At 38.8% G+C, this 21,774-nt stretch overlaps 1 protein-coding gene across 2 annotated transcripts in view; it reads right to left on the bottom strand.

Annotated features, from left to right (window-relative positions):
• Nucleotides 1-274: 274 nt before the first annotated feature.
• The window catches only part of JADE3 (jade family PHD finger 3), a 138,673-nt gene continuing 117,173 nt past the window's right edge, over nucleotides 275-21,774 (bottom strand). For both annotated transcript variants that reach the window (XM_043458604.1, XM_043458603.1), the window contains exons 9-11: nucleotides 9,436-9,906; nucleotides 7,580-7,697; nucleotides 275-3,346 (exon numbers count right to left, since the gene is read on the bottom strand). In XM_043458604.1, coding sequence (XP_043314539.1) covers nucleotides 2,436-3,346; nucleotides 7,580-7,697; nucleotides 9,436-9,906 — 1,500 coding nt within the window. In that variant the 3' untranslated portion in view covers nucleotides 275-2,435. The remainder of the gene's footprint in view (nucleotides 3,347-7,579; nucleotides 7,698-9,435; nucleotides 9,907-21,774) is intronic.

Genomic DNA, 21,774 nt, shown 5'->3' with positions numbered 1-21,774 from the left:
TTTGTGACTTTAGATAGGATCCATTTCCCTAGTGATTTCTGTTAATCCTATGGTTCCATCTTATCAGCCCAATGAAATTGTGATTTCCAGGTAGAGTCCAATTCCCACAAATCATAAATTTGTGCTTCTAAACACTCAATTGCTCCTTCTTCTTCCTTTCCCCTTACCATCTGTTTTTTTAATGAATAAGATTTTTTTAATATAAAAGGCACATATGTAAGTTTTTCTAAAACTCAGATGCCCAAATAAAAAATTACCACACTCACAGCAGTTAGCAGTTTTCATAATTTAATGAAAAAGTATTGGTAAAAAGGTGACATTTGAAAAAAGACAGTTTGTCTTTGAAAACTGGACTATATAAGACAAAATGAAAAAGATTTAACAAGAAGGTTAAGAGGTAATACTTCAAACAACAGCAAAATGTAGCAAATACATTTTGGGGCAGTTGAAATGTATACAGCTGAAGGCTCCTTCATTTACTTAGGAAAATTCTGTAAAAATATTACAACTATATTTCCCTGACTGAAATTATTTTTGTCAATACTATCCCAATGGCATTACATATATGGAATTTGGCTGAAGCACTTTTTTCAATGTTTGCTTTTCTTCCCACTCACTCAGAATTGAAAGGCATGAAAGGACACAGGTTACTGTACTGGCCTTTAACAGAGGAGTTTATAACATAGCTCCACTAGAATGTCATTACCATGAAGGTGTCAAATTATTATCTAACCCAGGAAATGCAAAGAAAAGGTACAGAAATCTAGTGCATAAATTGGAGAAATTCTCTTCCTCATTTGGATAATCCATAGCCTTTTCCTTTGTATTCAAACGAAATACAGGACACTGATCACACATGCTATGGCATGTTCACACATGCACACAGGCACAAAATAAACATTTTGAAGGTATAGCCAAAGGAGAGGCAAAATACAGAAGTTTCCAGAAAAGGAGGAAGAAATGAAACCAAAGAAGGCTATAGAAACAAAAGTGGGAAAGAGGAAAACTACTGAGTTTCCCATATTTTTGGAGAGAAGAAGGGCCCCTGCCTTTACTGCAGCTGGGATGTTTCACCAGGAAGCAACTTTACAAATCTAAAATGGCCTCATTGTCTGAAAAGTCTCACTACGTGTTCCCAAAATAGAAGAGAACATTAATTTAAGGCTAAGAAAAGTGAGCAGAGAATTATATATAGTTGGCTTCACATTTTAAAAACTGTAACATTTTCCTCTTCTTTAAATGGGAAGCAGGTATGTTTTATCCTCCACAAACGTAGCTATTCTCTTCCTCCCCAGAATTAATCAAGGCTGATAGTTTGGGAACAGAGTACGAGCAACTTCTGAAAAACAGCTCCAGCCTTTTTGTTTTGGAAATTGCCTTGGATTCATAGTTGGTACAAAGCTAAATTATATCCATGTGTTAAAACACATGCTTTCAAATTCTGTTTGACAATAAAAATCTGTTTCAAAATTAAAGCAGATAAGAATATTTAACCTCTTTGCACTTTATTATCTTTTAATTATACCTCAATAAAAATTTTATAAACATTAAAGCAGGTATACAAAAACTGTCAGCCAAACTTACTTAAGTCAAACTTATTTGAAAACAGTTAACACAAAAACCCTGACCTGATACAAATCCCTCAGAAATGTTCTCACTTTGGGAAAGGCTCTGGGATCCTTCACAAGCGCCTAAACTGAGAGAATCAGAGCATTTTCCTTGGAAGTAGTACTTTTGTAAACACTATCCACAAGTTAGCCTTTTATGCTTGTTAGCTGGGTGAAATAGTTACGAGTGCGTCCCCAACAAGCAAGTCTAGGAACAGGCACTGAACACTTATAAGCATTAGGTGTATTGACTTGTTAAGTTAAGATACTGTGAAAGGAACTCAACCTTGTGCAGAGCAAAGGAAGAGGGTAGTGAGTTTGACAGTATCTGAAATATTGGTCCCTGATCTCCCCCTGAAGAGTGTTTCCAGGTACCAGTGGAGTTAGAAACTTCCTACAGACACCAGGTCTGGGAGTCACATGCTGTAGCTTCGAAAGATAAGTAGTTTTAGTGTCTGATAATCATGGTCTCTTGCAAATCCATTAACAGTGCATGAACTCTTAATATGTATGTGTATCAATGTGTTCATATAATTGGAATGCTGCCCCAAAGTATTTACTGAGCAAATTACTCTGGTCCCAGCTGTTCTCACTAGCCTCTGGCAAAAAAAACACAACCACCCAAACTTTTGGACAATATGTAATCCCTATAATGTGCTTGTAAAAACTAGACTTGACACCAGTTCAAAAACTGCAAGCCAATTTAGAGTGGAAAAATTTAATCCATTTTACAATTCCTTCCAACATATACTAGAGTCATTTTGGTGTATGAGTTTTCCCCAATATATGAGGCAAAGGCAAAGATGGAGGTTTTCTTGGGACTTCTAATCACCTCTGCATTGAACTGTGGGAAAGAGGATATGTCTTGCTTTTACCATGGCAATCCCGTTTGGAATCATGGGGAGGACCTTCCCTGTCTGAACTCTCTCTCTTTACCCTGACTTTTTCTTCATTCCCATCACTTTCTGCTTCTGAATCACTCAGCTCCACATCTGGGCAATACCCATCATTCTCCTGATATGGAGCTCTCCCTGCAGACCGCCTGACAAGCTGCTTGCCCCAAAGCTGCTCTTTGGGGTTAATATTCTTGGTTGCCTTCACATAGCACTGGAGGTTCTCTGTGGTCTTCACCCACTTACTGGTGACCTCCCTAAAGGACCTGCTGAGGTGCTCCACAGTAGATTTTCGAAGGCTGCCCTGACTACCCAAGTGGGAGCTGAGCATGGGCTCCTGGTCAGAGAACATCTCACCTGAGCTGTCTTTTTGGGTGACATCCCCAGACCAGGTGCCCTCTAGGCCATTGGATTTGGCAAACTTGGGATTAGGTTGATTTTTCCCATTCCCAATGGAAGACTGTCCATGCAGGGCAGCCTGAAGGACAAGAGGCTTTCCCAGAGACTGCCCATGATAGAACTCAGGAGATGGCAGTTTGCAAGCAGGACTGGGATCCTCTGCTTCACTTCTATCATCGCTGGGACTGGTCGGTAAACAGTCAGTCTGGCTCTCTTGTGGATGCTTTGGGTATGACTTCATTCTCATTTCCAGTGAATCTTGAGCCACTTGCATGCTCCTCATATCACAAACAGGGGAGCTGTCATCAGGAGAGAGAGGTCCATGATCAGGTTCTGTGGAGCTGTTACTGCCATCTTCTGTGGCTGATTTGGGCATTTTTAACTTTAAGGTAATTCTTGGTGGTGGGTAAAACAATGAATTTTCTAGTGCATTTGTCACAGGAAGTCCTGAGATTAAAAAAAGAAAGATTCATTTTAACAACCAATCTAAATAACAGCATCTGTTTTCATGCAAATAGAAATAACAAGAAAGTGGGGGCAGCAATACTCATAATTAGACAAAGTACACTTTAAAACAAAGTCTATAACAAAGACAAAGAAAGGTATTAAATAATGATAAAGGGAGGAATACAAGAGGAAGGTATTATACTTGTTACCACATATACCCAAGTAGAGGAACAACAAATATAAACAGCAAATACTAACAGAGGTGAAAGAGAAATTGACAATAATACAGTAATAGTAGGAGACTTTAACACCCCACTTACATTAATGGACAGATCACCCAGAAGAGCATTAACAGGTAACGGTGATCTTAAATGACAATAGACAAGTTGGACTTAATAGATATCTATAGGATATTACATCCCAAAACAGCAGAATATACATTCTTTTCAAGTGCACATGGGATGTTTTCCAGGATATATCATATGTGAAGCCATAAAACAAGTCTTGGATTATAAGAATTAACATTGTTAAAATGGCCATACTACATTTTTTACAGAACTACAATAAATAACCCTAAAATTCATATGGAACCACAAAAGACCCTGAACTGCCAAAGCAATCTTGAAATAAAAGAACAAAGCTGGAGGTATCATGTGCCCAGACCTCAGATTATACTATAAAGCTACAGTAATCAAAACAGCATGGTACTGGTGCAAAAACAGCCACATAGATTGATGGAACAGACTAGAGAGCTCAGAAATAAACACACACACCTGTGGTCAGTTACACTTGCCTACAACAAAGGAGGCAAGAATATAAAATGGAGAAAAGATGGTCTCTTTAACAAGTGGTGCTGGGAAAACTGGACAGCTTCATGTAAAACAGTGAGATTAGAACATTTCCTCACACCATTTATGAAAATAAACTCAAAATGGACTGAAGACCTAAAATGTTATACCTGAAACCATAAAATTCCTAGAAGAAAATAGAACACTTTTTGACATAAATCACAGCAGTTATTTTTTTTTTGATCTGTCTCCTAAGACCAAAGAAATAAAAGCAAAAATAAACAAATGGGACCCAATTAAACCTAAAAGCTTTTGCATGCAAAGGAAACCACTGACAAAATGAAAAGACAACCTACAGAATGGGAGAAAACTTTTGCAAATGGTACAACCAATGATGGGTTAATATCCAAAATACATAAAAACAGTTCATACAACTTGATATTATAAAAATAAGCAACCCAATTAAAAAATGGGCAGAAGACCTGAACATTTTTTGGAAGACATATAGATGGCCAACAGGCACATGTAAAGTTGCTCAACACTGATAACTATTAGAGAAATGCAAATCAAAGCCAGAATGAGACATCACCTCACACCTGTCAAAATGGCTATCATCAAAAAGTTTGCAAATAATAAATGTTGGAGAGGATGTGGAGAAAAAGGAACACTTGTACACTGTTGGTGGGAGTGTAAATTGCTGCAGCCACTATGGAAAACAGTAGGGAGGTTCCTCAAAAAGCTAAAATTAGAACTACCATAGGACCCAGCAATTCCACTTCTGGGTATATACCTGGAAAAAAACAAAAACACTATTTTGAAAAGGTATGTGCACCCTAATTTTCACAGCAGCACTATTTATAATAGCCAACATATGGAAGCAACTGAAGTGCCCATGAACAGAAGAATGGATGAAGAAGAGGTGATACACACACACACACACACACACACAATAGAATATTACTCAACCATAAAAAGAATGAAATTCTACCATGTGCAGCAACATGGATTAACCTAGAGAATATGCTAAGTGAAATAAGTCAGCAGCAAAAGACAAATACTTTATGACATCACTTATATGTAGAATCTAAAAAATAATAAAAAATAATACAAATGAATATATATGCAGAACAAATAGACTCACAGATATAGAAAACAAGCAAGTGGTTAGCAAAGGAGAGAGGGAAAGGGGGAGGGAAAAATTAGGGTATGGGATTGAGAGATACAAACTAGTATGTATAAAATAAACAACAAGGATGTATTGTCTAGCACAGGGAATTATAGCCATTATCTTGTAGTAACTTTTAATGGAGTACAATCTGCAAAAATACTGAATTACTATGCTGTACACCTGAAACTAATATAATTTTGTAAAGCAACTATATTTCAAAAAAAAAAACAAATAAAGGCATACATTTTTACAGCAGAGTTCACATCCCCACTCTTCCAAATACTGAGCAAGTACCTGTGTTTGATATGTGCATATAGCAGCTGAAGTTAGCTGAACTAGAGGGAGGGTGGGGATTGCTACAGAAAACTTAGCACTGCCACTTTTTGCTGTGTGACTCCCAACCTCTTCACCTCTGCTCTCCTAGTCTGTAAAAATAATCACAAAGACTAGTGCGATGCCTCATATATCCTTTCTGCTCCCTCTATTTCTGAAAAGAATGTCACTAGTAATGGTTTAGAATAGGGTCTTCCTATTTGTGTGTCTGTACATGTGCATGAGTGGGTACCGCATAGCATTCAGAACTTGCCTTAAACACAGTCAGGCTTCCCTGGTGGCTCAGGTGATAAAGAATCTGCCTGCAATGTGCTAGACCCAGGTTCGATCCCTGGGTCAGGAAGATCCCCTGGAGAAGGGAATGGCAACCCACTCTGGTATTACTGCCTGGGAAATCCCACGGATGGAGGAGCCTGGCAGGCTACATGCAGTCCATTGGGTCACAAAGAGTCAGACGCAACTGAGCAACCAACACTTTCCCTTTCTTTCACTTTGAACATAGACATTTCAGATCACACCCTCCAGTCTTCCTAAAGTAAGTAAAATACAAACTTACAAGAATGTAGTACAGGTTTTTGTGGTTCCCATATATTTTATGTCCTTAACTTAAAATAATTTCTTCACTATGAATGACCACCATGGAAGTGTGGGGCAGGTTTTGTAGTGGCAAGGCCTCCAGAAAAGAATCATATTTCTGCCAATCATGATATTTCTGCTGTTATGGGCTTGGCCTTGGGAGTACTGGCAATCAATTACCTGGTTATATCAACCCTATAATCATATTTAGGACAAGTCTTCCTCTCTCTATTATTCTGAGTGTTCTGAAATCAAAAGGGCACTTTTGTATCAAACAATTTATTTTTGTATAAGGACTTGACCTTTGCCCATTACCTTCTCACTGTAGCTTCACAAAGATGACATACAGAGAAGACAACTATTAGGTGCCCCAATGGACATCTGTTCCCTAAGGGTCCAAACTGAACACTCAGTCCCCACTTCTACCAGGGCCTGCCATCTGTTGCTGCCACAAGCAGTTATAGGGTTGGGTCCCACTAATCAGAAGCCACATGGTCTAGGGACCAATCTCCTTGGCACCATGGAGGCTCTTCCTGCTGTCCTTTGGTTCTCCTTGTCTTGTCTATCATGGTACTCTTATGGCTGAGCAGCCCTGCTGTCTCCTCCTCCACCATTATGCCATGGCCTGTGATCCTCACAACTTTCCATAAGACTTTGACACCTACCTGACACCTTATTTCTGGGTTGTCTCTCTTGCTCTATAGCTGGCCCTTGGCAGAAGCTGGATTCTGCACACATTGCCCAGTGACCCCTAGTTGCCTAGGCTCTGCCACTGACCTCTATGTTAAATGAGGCACAGGGAGGTTACAAATATCTCTGAATATGACTGTCATCATTCCAGCCAAGCTCCTATGCTTAGAGTACTGTAATTATGCTCACTTGTTTCTCTCACCAAGTGGGCAGAGTTCTCTTAAGGAAGGAATTCTGTCTTGCTTGCTGCTGTCTTCTAGCTCAGCTCTTAGTTCATAGGAGGTGCTCAGCAAACATCAGTGAATAAGTGAAAAGATAAGAACCCAGATCTCCTACTAAATTCTGGCTTAGGATTTGTCATTAATGTAACAGATTGTTAGGATGAGTAACCCTGGAATTAAATGTTTTCTGGAAACTAGGATTAGATCATATCCTACTGATTTCTAAATGAATCCAATAATTTTAGAATCATTTCATGGCTCCAACTAACAGCCTCTAATATCTGTCTGGGACGTAAGTTATCTGTCCTAGACCTGCAACTCCACCAACCCTACCTTTGGATTTCTTGCCTCATGAGTCAACAGTGAAATGGGCCATGTTGCATCATGGTTAGACTAGAACAAATGAATTTAAAAGATTTTTAAGTGAAACAATTGATATAAAATTTGTACAGCTTACCTGCAGCAATTTCCTCATTAGCAAGCTTGACTTGCAAACCAAAGATCTGTTCTTGTAATTTGTTGTATGACAGTTTCAGCTTTTCTCGTCTGCTTATCATGTAGCACAGGTTTCGGACCTGTAAGCCCAACCCCCAACAAATAAGAGAGTTTTGTCATGTTACACAAACCTGACAACTGAACATTGTTTAGCTAAAATTAAGACAACTTAATTTTAAGTCACATGGGGTGGGGGGCTGAGGAGAGAAGACAGAACCTAAAAGCTGCATAAAGAGAGCCACTACATTGGTATTCACATGGCATGGTCAATGGTGGGATCATGGTTCCCGTATCAATCAGCAGCACAAGCAAAATCTCCAAAGATACCTTCTCAAGTCTACTCTCCCTGTGGTGTCATGGGCTTGATATTTATCTGTGCAGCCAGGCTGGGAGAACTGAATGATGACTTAACAGTTTAGCTTTCCCTTTAGATCCCTGAGTAAATGGTGGCAATGCTGGATCCAGTATTCTAATGAGTGCTGGGCCAGCAGGATAAAAGTCTGCTGGGAAGACTGGAAGTAGCTTTTTTTTGCTCACACTTTCAGCTCAGCCAAGTTTCCATAGTCACAAGGGTGAAATCCTCACTCTCTCATGTTCTCCCCTCTGGACAAGTTACTCAAACTTTCTGTGTCCCAGTTTATTCATCTGAAAATAGGGATAACTGTACCTTCTTCATATGCATGTCAGGATTATGAATTAATATTTACAAAATGCTTAGAAGAGTGGTACCACATAGTAAGTGCTATATTATGTGTGAGTTAAAGTTTAAAAAGTGAGTAAAATCAACCCTGCATATTCACTGGAAGAACTGAAGCTGAAGCTCCTGATGTGAAGAGCCAACTCCTGGAAAAGACCCTGATGCTGGGAAAGATTGAGGGCAAAAGGAGAAGGGGATGGCAGAGGACAAGATGTTCGGATGGTATCACTGACTCAAAGGACATGAGTTTGAGCAAACTCTGGGAGATGGTGAAGGACTGGGAAGCCTGGTGTGCTGCAGTCCATGGGGTCGCAAAGAGTCGGACATGACTGAATGACTGAACAACAAAAAATCTATTAGTTCCTCTCCAAATTCTGGTAGCAGAGAAAAAAACAAGCCACCATTACACTTGATTATAAGATTCTCTAGGGTAAACATAGGACCTAACTTATCTTTAAATCCCTACAGTACCTAATTTAGTGTGAATGTGTGTGTGTGTGTGTATGTATCTCATGAGTTACACTGAATTATCTGGCGCAGAGACTCTCAACCAGGATTAATTTTTCACCCCTAGAGGGCATCTGGTAATTTGAGAACATTTTTGGTTATCACAACTGGGCATGTGGGGGGTTTGCTACTAGCATCTAGGAGGTAGAGGCCAGGGATGCTGCTAAACATTTTACAGTGTCCCTCACAACAAAGAACCATCCAGTCCCAAATGTCAATAGTGCCAAGTTTAAGAAACTCTGATCTGGCACTTTCCTAAGCAAAAATCATTCTTTCTTCAGCCTGCAGTCTTATAAGTGTGTCAGTAAAATATAGCTGAGCCAACTTAGGTTCAACAGTGGAAAAAAAGTAAACCAAATGAAAAATTTATTTCATATTTAAGGTTCATAAAGCATCTAAGTGAGGATAGACTCTTCTATTCTCTGATGTGTCTAGCAGAATTTCAACTAAGCCCAACATTTGGGGCCACAATGAAATCAGAAGATAAGTAAGGGCACAGACGCTTGTACTACAAATATAAATGGGTTGTGTTTTTTTTTTTTAAATCTGGAAGTGTGGCCTCCATTCTTATGCAGACCAAGACCTATACCCTAGGTCATAGCTGGTCACCTTACCCTCTCTAGGTCTTGCCGTAGGTGCATAAACATTCTCATGCGAGTGTGAATACTCTCTTCCCTTGGCTGTACCAGGACATTTTCTTCTTCCTCTTTTGGAGGAAATAATGGCTTATTGAAGTTACTCTTCCGCTTCAGCTTCCAGTAGTTATAGATGAAGTCCACAATTAGCATGGGCAGCCCCAGCTCTGTGGCTACATCTTCCACATTGACCATGGAATAGAACTCCTCCTCCAGCTCCCGAAGCTTCTGTGCCCGCAGGCTGGTCTTCTCACTCTTGGCCTGGCTCTGCTCTGAAGCCCTGTGTAGGGGGTACTCAGACTCCCTGAGCTTTTGCCTGCTTTGGCTGTGCTTGAGGCAGTATGACTTGAACTTTACTTCATCCCCCTTATCTAGGATGGTCTTCATTTCTAGGCTGTGCTCAAAGGCACAGGTGACATGGAAGGCAGTGATGCAAGTTTTTATTGAACACTGTGGAGAGAAAAGATGTGTTAAGGTAGCAGGGCTGTGTGGGGAAAGAGGAAGCTCTATATGCCTGGGCCTAAATTGAGAGCTCATAGGAAGCAAAGGAAAGACAGGGAGAAAGTTGGTCTTAAACTGACTATGACGGACACCTTTCAAGTAAGCCCGGAAATCTGCTCTTTTACAAAACAATAAAAACAGAGGCAAAACAATTTTTTTTCAAACTCTTCTTTAAATTTTAGCTCAAGCATTAAGTTTTTCTGAGAATTCTTCTTTGGCCCCTATATAAAGAGTCATGCGGTATCTTTTCTGTGACCCCAATATCACCTTATTATATGCTTCTATAATGGTCCTTTTAAACTATACTTAGAGCATAATAAATGTAAAATTCCTGGCCATGACTCTTAAAGACAGAAGCTATGTCATTCATCTTTGCATTGTCATCAACTGTTGAACTAGCAAGTGCTCAAGAAATGCTTCTGAACAAATGAAAGAAAAATAGAATCAATATTACTGCCAGAACAGCTACTGGTTCTAAAAAAGTCACAGGAACTCCAATATTCAAGTAACCTAACTTCTTGAAATTGGTCTTATAGAGCTGTGCTGTCCAACATGGTAGCTAAGGTAGCCAAGTGGTTATCTTAAATTACGTATAAAATAAAATTAAAATTACATACAATTAAAAATTCAATTCCTTAGTCACACTAGCCACATTTCAACCATACTGGACAGCACAAATTTCCATCACATCATAGAAAGTTCTACTGAACAGTATGGTTACAGACAATCTGGAATTAAGTTTACAATATTCTTCCATTCATAGATGTAACACATTTCTTAGGCATCACTATGGGGCATGCACTGAGGATTCACAGGGAGGCAAAGAGAACCTAGCCCATGACTGCTAGACTCTTGTGCTGCAGTTAGTTTCAATTACGATTTGTTATGGCTATGTTACAGTTTTCCTTCCAAAGATTTAACATGCACATGTGTTTATATTTTTATGCAAATAAAAGAAGGAAAGCAATGGAGGATTTGTTTCAAAAGATATAGTGGGAATTCCCATGATTAAAGCCAAGTCTCAAATCTTTTGGAAGCATGCATCTGGAGGGCAGACTGCTCAATTATCTGTATGTTGGGTTTTTGATAACAAAACATAGAGAATGACCTTGGATACGAATAAAGACTAAAAAAATGCAAAACCTGGCAGGCCTCCTTAAAGACTGAGAAATTCAACACTTAAGAGAATACTGTCAACACATGAAAATATATTCAACATCACTCATTATTAGAGAAATGCAAACCAAAATAATAGTGAGTTATCACCTCATGCTGGTCAGAATGGCCATCATAAAAAAAATTTACAAACTATAAATGCTGGAGAGGATGCAGAGAAAAGGGAACTCTCTTGCACTGCTGATGAGAATGTAAATTGATAAAACCACTAAGGAGAACAGTATGGAGATTTCTTTAAAAACTAGGGATAAAGTTACCATATAACTCAGTAACATATAACTCAGTAATCCCATTACTGGGCATATACCCTGAAAAACTGTATCCCCAATATTCATTGCAGCACTATTTATAATAGCTAGGACATGGAAGCAACCTAGATGACCATCAACAGATGAATGGATAAAGAAGTTGTGGTACATATATACAATGGAATATCAGCCATAAAAATGAACGAATTTGAGTCAGTTGAAATAAGGTGGATGAACCTATAGCCTGTTATACAGAGTGAAGTCAGTCAGAAAGAGAAAAACAAATATTGTGTGTTAATGCATATATATGGAATCTAGAAAAATGATTCCATACTGATGAATCTATCTGCAGGGAAGGACACAGACATATAGGACTGTCTCGTGGTAACAGTGAGGGAAGGAGAAGGTGCGAGGAATTGAGAGAGTAGCACTGACATATATACACTACCATGTGTAAAATAGATAGTTAATAAAAAGCTGCTATATAACACAGGAAGCCCAGCCCAGCACTCTGTGACGACCTAGAGGGGTAGGATGGGGGGGTCTGGGAGGGAGGCTCAAGAGTGAAGGGATATATATATATATGTGTGTGTGTGTGTGTATATATGTGTGTGTATACACACATACACTTATGGTTGATTTGTGTTGTTGTATAGCAGAAACCAACACAACATAGTAAAGCAATTATCCTCCAATTAAAAAAAAAAGAATACTGGCAACCACCGAAGCTTTAATGGGAGCAGATTCCACTTAATCTAATTTCACAGGATAAAGAATTCCAGGGATGGACAACAATTCAAAGATCATCTTATACAACCTCACACATGTTATTACTTGTGAAAAGTAGTGAAAGTGTTAGTTGCTTAGTCGTGTCTGACTCTTTGCAACCCCATGCTCTGTAGCCCACTGGGCTCCTCTGTCCATGGAATTCTCCAGGCAAGAATATTGGAGTGTGTTGCCATTTCCTTCTCCAGGGGATATTTCCGACTAAGGGATTGAACCTGCGTCTCCTGCATTGCAGGTGAATTCTTTATTGTCTGAGCAACCAGGGAAGCCCATTAGTAGTTGTACTTCCTGTAAAGTACCTGATTTTCTACCTAAACTGCCCCCTACCCTCAACTCCTACTTTTCAGTTAAGTGGTACTCTAGCCACTTACTGCATTCCTAAAACAGCCCACCCCAACTTAGCTCAACTGGGAGAGTTTGTTCTGTTACATTGAAATTTGTATCCTTAAAAATTTTATGATTTGAAAAGTCTCATGAAAACAAGGATGATGAAAAGCCCAAACTATAGTTTTATTTGGATTCCTTCTGTTATCCCTTGACTAAGAAACTAGCTGGCCGTTTAAAAAACAAGTAGCAAAAGGCATTCCATAGGAAAAGGTTAAAAATGTTGGGCATAGTGCTCTTCTGCTGTTTAATAGACAAAAATATGGGAAGAGAAAGCAAAAGGAATGTTTTCTGTTCAGGAGATGAGCGTGTGACATAAAACTACTACTAATGGGAAGCTAAAAACAGATCATCTCTCTTAGATCAAATTTATAAAATGTAGAGACATAAATATAAATTACTCAAAATAAAAGACAATAACATGAACAAGAATTGGGTACTTAGATGAAAAATGAAATGTCCCTAGGAAACTGCCATAAAATCCATCTAGTTTCAAAAAAGGTCATATTCTAGGTCATACTCAAAGTTGGAAGTCCACAATATGTATCTCGGTGATAAAGGAGAAATGCTAACCAATCAAATAACTTTTTACTTTTTCCCCAAAATATATATTTGGCACATTCTATTAAACAAAATGCTTTTGTATATATCTCATTTCTACTGTAATCACTTAAGGTGACAGGGGTGGTGGTATTTTAATGCCCATTTAAAAAGAACAGCTTTACTGAGATATAATTTACATACCACAAAACTCATCAATTTTAAGTATACATTTCAATGTTTTTAATATATTTCCAGAGTTGTACAACCATCACCACTCTGTAATTCCAGTACATTTTCATCATCCCCAAAAGAAATCTCATTTCTATTTGCCACTCCCTGTTCCCAATCCCAGCCCTGAGCAACCACTAGTCTACTTTGTGTCTCTATAGAAATGCCTAGCCTGGGCATTTCATGTGAGTGGAATCATAGGTGGCAGTTTATATCTGGTTTCTTTCTTAGCATGTTTTCAATGTTGCAGCAGGTATTAGAATTTCATCCTTTTTAAAATATGGTCAAATAATATTCCATTATATTGGATATACCACATTTGTTTATCCATTCTTCAGTTGATGGACATTTAGACCATTTTTACCTTTTAGCTATTATGAAATAATGCTGCTATGAAGATTTGTGTCCAGTTTTTGTGTGGATGTATGTTTTCACTTCTCTTTGGTAATGTGCAATAAAGGATTAACTTTGCCAAAGAAAACTTTGGCCCTTTGCCTCTAGCTCCTGAGAGGTAACCTCTTAACCTTCAGAATGTCCTGTCTGATAAGAGTGTCTTTATTTACCTGGAGGCCTTGGGCCATGTCAGAGTCTCTGCTAACAATGTGATTTATGGTGGAAGCTCTGAGTTATGTGGTATCAGCCTGACCTTTGGAGGGACTGGAGAGACTAGAGACTAAGTCCAGCTATGCAGGTGGTCAGTCATGTCTACGTGACCAACTCCTAATAAAATCTCTGAACACCAAGGCTTGGGTGGTTTTGCTGGTTGGCAATACTCTGTGTGTATTATCATACACCAATCTGAGAAAAATAAGCACTGTCCACAAGATTCCACTTAGGAAACTGGAAGCTCTGTGCCTGGTCTCTTCTGGACCCTGCCCTATGTACCTCTTCCTTTTGCTGATTTTAATCTGTATTCTTTCACTGTAATAAACTATGACCATGAGTATAAATGTTTTTGAGTTCTGTGAGTACTTCTAATGAATTATTGAATTTGAGGGTGGTCTTGGGGACCTCTAACTTGTAGGTATATATACTTAGAAGTGGAATTACCAAGACATACAGTAACTCTATGTCTAACTTTTTGAAGAATCGCCAAACTGTTTTCCACAGTAGTTATGCATTTTACATTCCCATCAGCAACACATGAGTTCTAATTTCTCCACCTTCTTGCCAATAATTGTTATTGTCTGCTTTTTTTTATTATTACCACCCTAATGAGTATGAAGTAATATCTCACTGTGGTTTACTTTTAAAGGGGTTAAAAAGAAATAATTTTCTACTTATTTTTCAGAAATTATAGAAGAGAAATGAGTTTTTGAAATACTTTCATTAGAGGGAAAATGCTATCCTTACATGTTCACATTTGTAAGGGGAGTTGGAGTTTCTTGTGGGATGAGAATTGAATCAGATAGGGTGGTTAGAATAAAAATCTTTGAAAAAGAACACCAGAGACTGATTTAGGAATTAAATTGTTTCTTGCCTCTTTAAATAAATATTTTATTACTCGCCCTAAAAGAAAACAGTGTGTACTCCTCAAAAGCAGATAACATCTGCGCTGAACACCATGGGCCTGGTGCATTTGTCCTCAGCAATTCTTATCCTGCTGCAGGGCAGTGTCCATTTGGTTACCCTTAATACCCAATGATCTGTGAACAGACAAATGGGTGATATCAGAGCAATTTTCTCAAAGTCTGGTCACTGACACCATGTCATAAATGGTTCAAAGTCAGCCTACAAAACTTATTTAGCTGTTATGTACTTAAACTCTAGCACCAACAGTGGCCACCAGTCCTTCTGATCTCTTATCCCTAAGGGTCTGCAAGGTCTGATGGGTGATATCACTTGAGTGTTACTTAACTTTCCTCATGTTTGTATCTGGTCTCCCTTAATAGACTATACATGCCTGAAGGCAAGGACCAGAAATATCTTAGTACAGGAACAATCTGTATTCACAAATAAAATTTGGAATATATGAAAAAAATATTAAGATGCTTTCCCTCTTATTTTTTTGGTGCCCTTTAATCTTAATATTTAATTTCCTTCTCTACCAGTACCACCTTTAATAGTCACTGAGTAGACATACTTGCATTTCCCCACTTGTCAAAGATTTTCACTTGTTTTTAAAAAGTTCACTTCCCTCATAGTCAAAAGCTATTTACTATTAGCCTAACAGTAAACTCCTGGTTGCCCACCAATTTATTCTGACTTCAATATACACGCATGTAACTCCAGACATGCCCACATTCCTCTACTGTCAAAAGGGGCACCTACACCAGCACCAAATGTTTAATGATTCTATTCAGTTTGGCTGGATGAATGCCAGGACTTTACATCAACAAAGTCAGATTGATGCCAGGAAATAATATTAGTATGAACAATAATAACAAGTACAACTACTAGTACCACACATATTTACTGAGTATTCAGTATCTGTTAGGCACTGTGTTAAGTTCTTCACCACCTCCTTAAGTAGGTACTATTTTATCATCTCCATTTATAGATGTGGAAACTGAGGAACAGATCTGGTAGGTAACTTCTTCAAGACTACATAACAAACAAGAGATGGAATCAGGATTTGGACCCCGGGAATCTGGCTTCAAATATCATATTTTTAACAACTGTTCTTTCTTTGTTTTTTCCTCAGGGAAGGCCTAAAACATCTAGATTTAGGCTGAATGGGGCTTGAAGATAAGATACATAAGGACCCTAAAGGAATTCTGGAAAGGTGGCAGATGGACTGTATGTCCATGGTCTAGGCAAAATTCGGAGCTGTCTGGGACATCTGTTTCGAACCCAGTCTTTAGGATCTGTCCCAGAAATCCAGAAATTTTCATCCTCAGAAGAAATGTTCTAGCTCCCAGATATAGAGGCTGTAGATAGTGGCTAGTCTAGATCCCAAAACCACCAGTGTGAGATTCTATCCTTGCCAAATGAATGTTTCCAAATCCAAAGAAGGGGAGAGATGTGGGTATTCCCTACTGCTGGAAGGTAGGAAGAATAAATACAATTCACAGGTAAGAAATCTCCATAGAGAGTTTATAAAGCAGAGTACTTGAAATGTGTGTGACTAATCACAAATACCCTTAAATAAACCTCTGAAAAACAATGATGCTAATAAAACTTGACCCCCACCCATATTCTGCTTATACTAACAGAGTGGGCTTTGTTTTCCATAGCTGACATCTAGTTTTACTGTGGGGAAAGGGACCAAAACCCCTTTTCCCTTTTAAGCCACCATTAAGTTAATTCCAAACTGGTAAGTAATTTAGAATCTTGTTTCCTGTATGGGAATCAAAAGCAGTAAACAAATACAGTATATTGGTATAAGCAGAACATAGGTGGAGAAAAACACAACCACACTTCACAAGGTCACCTGAATTTCACTCTCCCTCACCTGGGGGGAAGATCTTTAATGCAGCCTGGCACTTAAACTGCACTTTCCCAAACCAAAACACTATTTCACACCTCTTCTCTCCCCAGATTGGAGACTTCACCCACATCCTAACTCTCAGCTGATGATTCTGTTTCCTGCCTCACTGAGGAAATTATAACAATCAAAAGAGCACTATGCAGATTCCCGGCAGCATACCTACTTAATACTGTGCCTATACACTCTGCGTTTGAGTCTGTTACCCGGGAAGAACAATCTGTGCTCTTACCTGAAGCCACCCCTCTCTTACCTACAGAAAAGCCTCTATCCAACAGTTTTTCCTCTCCACTGGGTCACTCTCTTTGCATGCATACTGTTATGTTCTATATGTTAACAAGCAAACATACAGTAGTTTTTCAGTATCCACGGGGAACTGGTTCTAGACTTCCTGTGGGTACCAAAATCCACGGATGCGTAATCCCTTATATATTGATAAAATGGCGTAGTATTTACATGTAACCTATGCACATCCTCCCATACTTTAAATCATTATAAAACTAGTACAATGCAAATGCTATGTAATAGTTGTCTGTGCAAGGCAAATTCAAATTTCCTTTTTGTAACTTCCTGGAATTTTTTCTGAATATTTTCAGTTTGCCATTGGTTGAACCTGTGGATGTGGAACCTGTGGAAACAGAGGGCTGACTGTACATACTTGTTATTTCTTCCATCTTAAAGAGTGAACTTCTTTTCCCCACTTTTCCAGACTTCCTACTCTATTTCTTTGCCCTGACCTTTGGCAATGTAGCTTTTGCCATCACCACTCCAGCTAAATTGCTCATCCAGATTACTAATAATCACATTGCTAAATTCAGGGATCAATGTGTAGTCCTCATCTTACTTCAGCAGTATTTTTACATCACTGATCATTTCCTTCTCCTGGAAATGCTTTCTTTCCTTGGTTTCTAGGCTACTACACTGTCTTGGTTTCCTCCTGTCTCCCTGATGACTTCTTAGTCTCCTCTGCTCTCTCTCCTTATTCCCCTGACTACTGGAATGCTTCAAGGTCTAGTGCTTGGTACTGTTCTCCTCTCTATCTACACACACTCACTCAGTGATCTTACCCAGTTCACGCTAAAGATATCTACACAATGACTCCCAAATTTATGTCTTCAGTCCAAAACTTCCTCACAAACTCCCACAGACAACCATCAGTTTGATATTTCCACTCGGCTATCTGATAGACATCTCAAACTTAAATATCTAAAACTGAACTCATGTTGATCTTTCCCTCCACATCTCTTCTAACTGGAGAGTATTCCATTCAGTTTATGGAAACTTTACCCTTCTCCCTGTTTGGGCCAAAATCTGGAAGCATCCCCAACTCCTATCTTTCTCGCTCACCTCGCATCCTATTCATAGCTAATCCTGTTGGCTCTATTTTCAACATTCATCCAGAACCAATCACTTTTCACCACCTCCACAGGGCTATCACTCCAGACAAAGCCACCCCAGCCATCTCTCAAGGATTACTATAAAAGCTTCCGAATTGCTTTTCTTGTTCCTAACCTTCCCTCCTCGCAGTCTACTCCAAATAAGCAGCCAGAGTGCCTATTTTTGTTTCTAACATTTTACTATGGAAAAATCTACATAACAGCATAAAGAACACTCATTATATACTCATTATCCAGCTTCGATAATTAATGTATAACCTGTCTTGTTTCATTTTTAACCTCTGTAGTACCCTGCCCTCCAGACTGTTTTGAAGCAAATCTTAGACATCATTCCATAGTGATCTGTTAAAAATATAAATCAAATATGTCACTCATCTGCTCAAAACCTGCCAAGGCTCCCCCTTTAAATGCTGAGCAAAAACAAAAGATCTTTTCTTTTTTTTAATCTTTTGGCAGCACTGTGTGGCATGTGGCATCTTAGTTCTCTCAAAAAGGGACCAAACCCATGCCCTTTGCCTTGGAAGCTTGGAGTCTTAACCACTGGACAGCCAGGAAAGTCCTCAAATAAAAGACCTTATAAGGGCCCTGGGAACCCTTCACCATGGGTTTGCACACCATGGCCCACAGACTAAATGCAGCCGACTGCCTGTTGTAATGTGGCCCAAGAAATATGAATAGGAGCTAAAGATGGTTTTTATGTTTTTAAATAGTGGAAAACAAAAGAAAAAGAATATTTTATGATTTAAAGTGACTTTTAAATTTTAGAGTCCATAAATAAAGTTTTATTGGTATACAGCCATCCTCATTTGCTTAAGTACTGTCTATGGCTGCCTTTGTGTTATAAAGACAGAGATGACTAATTGTGACACAGAGTATATGGCCTGAAAAGCTTAAATATTTACTATCTGGCCCTATACAGAAAAAAGTTGCCAACCCTTGCCCTAACCAATCAGATCCCTGTGTAATCTCTCTGATCTTCTCTTCCCACACACTCCATTACAGTCTCACGGGCCTCTTTCCTATCACTCAGACAGGCCAAACACACTCCTGTCTCGGGGCCTTTGCACTGGCTGATCCCTCTGCTGGGAACATTTTTACCCCAAATATATGCAGTGTCTTCTCTCACCTTCGAGTCTTTGCTCAAATGTCACAACTATGGTGAGTCTTACTCTGACCATTTTATTTAAACTTGCAGTGTATGCTCCCTACCCAACAATCCCCATCTTCTTTCTATACTTCATATTTTGGCACATTTTTCCTTTCCATAGCACATACTGTCTTATAATGTGCTATTTAATATGTATTGCTTATCACTGATTTCTCTCAAATCAAAATGTAAGTACCCTGGTGCAAAGTTCTTTTTTGGTCCATTGATAAATCCAAAGTGCCTAGAACAATGCCTGGCACACAATTAGGCACTCAAATATTTGTTGAATACGTGAAATTCCTAATAATCAAAATTTTAAGAGACTTTTGTGACTACCACAGCAGCATACATCTCTACTTCACTGATCCATGTATCAACACAATGATAATTGAAGCATGGCAGGTACCTCACAGAAGAAATTCTCCACCTGATACTGACCACAGCGAGGTAACAAGAAAGTCAACACTGTTTACACCAAAGAGTTGCTGAAATCTCTTACCCAAGCCACTGCTGCCAGTTGTTGGCACAGCTAAGAATGTATGATAACTGTAATGGAGAGGCTGGCAAATAGTTACCTAACAATCAAAGGACATTACTGAAAGTATACATTCAGTGGATCCTAAACCAAGGAAGAAGAAAAGTTGAGCTATGCATCCTATGTAGCTGGTATTTCTCCAGTGGCTTTGGATGCTGACCAGCATCTGGGAGACAGTTGAGGTGGTATAGCAAAGGTCCAAATAAGACATTAGACAGAAAGAAATACATGGGGTGTGGAGTCTGGGATCAAGGCATGACAAGATAATGATGGCTGAATTCCCAAGGAGGGTCATTATATGGAAAATGGAGACAGTCTCACACACACACACACAAATTTCTAGTTTGGGCCATTCAGAGAAGTCCACCAGAACAAAGCAACTGGAGTGATGAAAAGTGTTATTGAATCTTCTCACTGCTTAACACTACTTTCTGGAAACACCAGAGTCAGAATTTTGAAGCCAGATTATCGCTTGCTTAGAACTTAATGCTGGTTCATGAAACTACATGCAACAGAGGAACTGGATGGGGAATGTTGAAACAAGTAAAAATGATGGATGTATTTTCTTTTATTACCTCAACAAGAAAGCTGAGAATTAGCTATTATATATCTGTATTTTAACAACCATATTTTAAGCCACTACTTTCATTTAGTAAATTCATAGTATACTAAGCAGAGATATTACAAAAGTAAAGGTAGTATATAGATGCATTACAAATTATCTGTTATAAAAAGGTGTTGGATCTGTTAAGATTGAGAAAAACTAAGACTTCATTGGAACTTCATTAAATCTCTAATTTACTCAGTAAAAAAAAATTAAGTCTTAATTTGGAAATACCTTTACAAAATGCAGAATCTAAACTCAAATGAAAAACCCACTCCAGAATGTTTTTTTCCATCCATCTATTCACTCATCATTCACCTATCAATCTAATATTTATTGTCAATCTGCCATGTCAGGGGTTTGGAGGATCTAAGGATGAAACAGTTCGAGCTTGCAGCCTCCTAGGGAAGCTAAGGCTTGTAGGTAAGTAACTACAATAGAGGGCAGAATGTGGTAATATGGTGCATTTTTTCTCTCATCACAGTCATGCTGCCAATTACTAACTGCTGTAAAAAATCACCCTTTAAAGCAGTAAATATGGGGGAAAATGCAGGGAGAACAATAAGGACAGTAAGTAAATTAATGGATGTAAATCCAATGTGCTATTATAAAATGACTATATGGTAATTATGAAAACATGGAAAATATTTTTTTTTACTGGGGAGAATGCATATTACATTTAATCTATGATACAATTAAATACAGTTATAGTTATTCAATAGGCTGACACTGGGCAGGCATTCTCCTTTGTGCTAGGGAAACAATGATGCATAACCATGGCCCTCAAGAAGCTCACATGTGGGGAGCAATCAGGAGGGAACTTAGGAAAGCCTAAAAAGGCAATGTGTTAATGCAGTAGACCCCATGGGAATAGTTTTCCTTAAACAATTTCCTCCTTATACTTGCTAAAGTGCTATAATTAAATAAAATCAGCGAAAAAAAATTTTTTTTAAAAAGCAAGACAAAGTATGCAGTCCTGTCAAATGTAAAAATGAGTTTAAAAACTAAAAGGGCTTTTGGGGTCCAGGTTTAAAGCAAGACATCTACAAGATGAATCAGATAGCAAGAAACCTCATGAAACACCTAGAGACACTGTCCCTAAGCTATGACATCATATGGCCCCCTTTCTGTGAAGAAGGTGAACATGCAAACCTAACTGGAACCAGCCTGTAGCTCCGATGCAAGTGGCCTGGGGAGTGGAAGGTCAGCCCTTACTCCCTTCTTGCCAGGAAAGCCACCTTACTACATTTGGAATAAAAGGTGAGATGACATTCTGGAAAACTAGATTATGAAGGATCAATATTTCTGCCTTTTCTGGGTGTAACTGGCCTCTCCCAGCCCA

The sequence above is a fragment of the Cervus canadensis genome, chromosome X (assembly GCF_019320065.1).
Source record: "Cervus canadensis isolate Bull #8, Minnesota chromosome X, ASM1932006v1, whole genome shotgun sequence".
Classification (NCBI taxonomy): Eukaryota; Metazoa; Chordata; class Mammalia; order Artiodactyla; family Cervidae; genus Cervus; species Cervus canadensis.
This window is presented reverse-complemented; position numbering and strand designations above follow the sequence as displayed.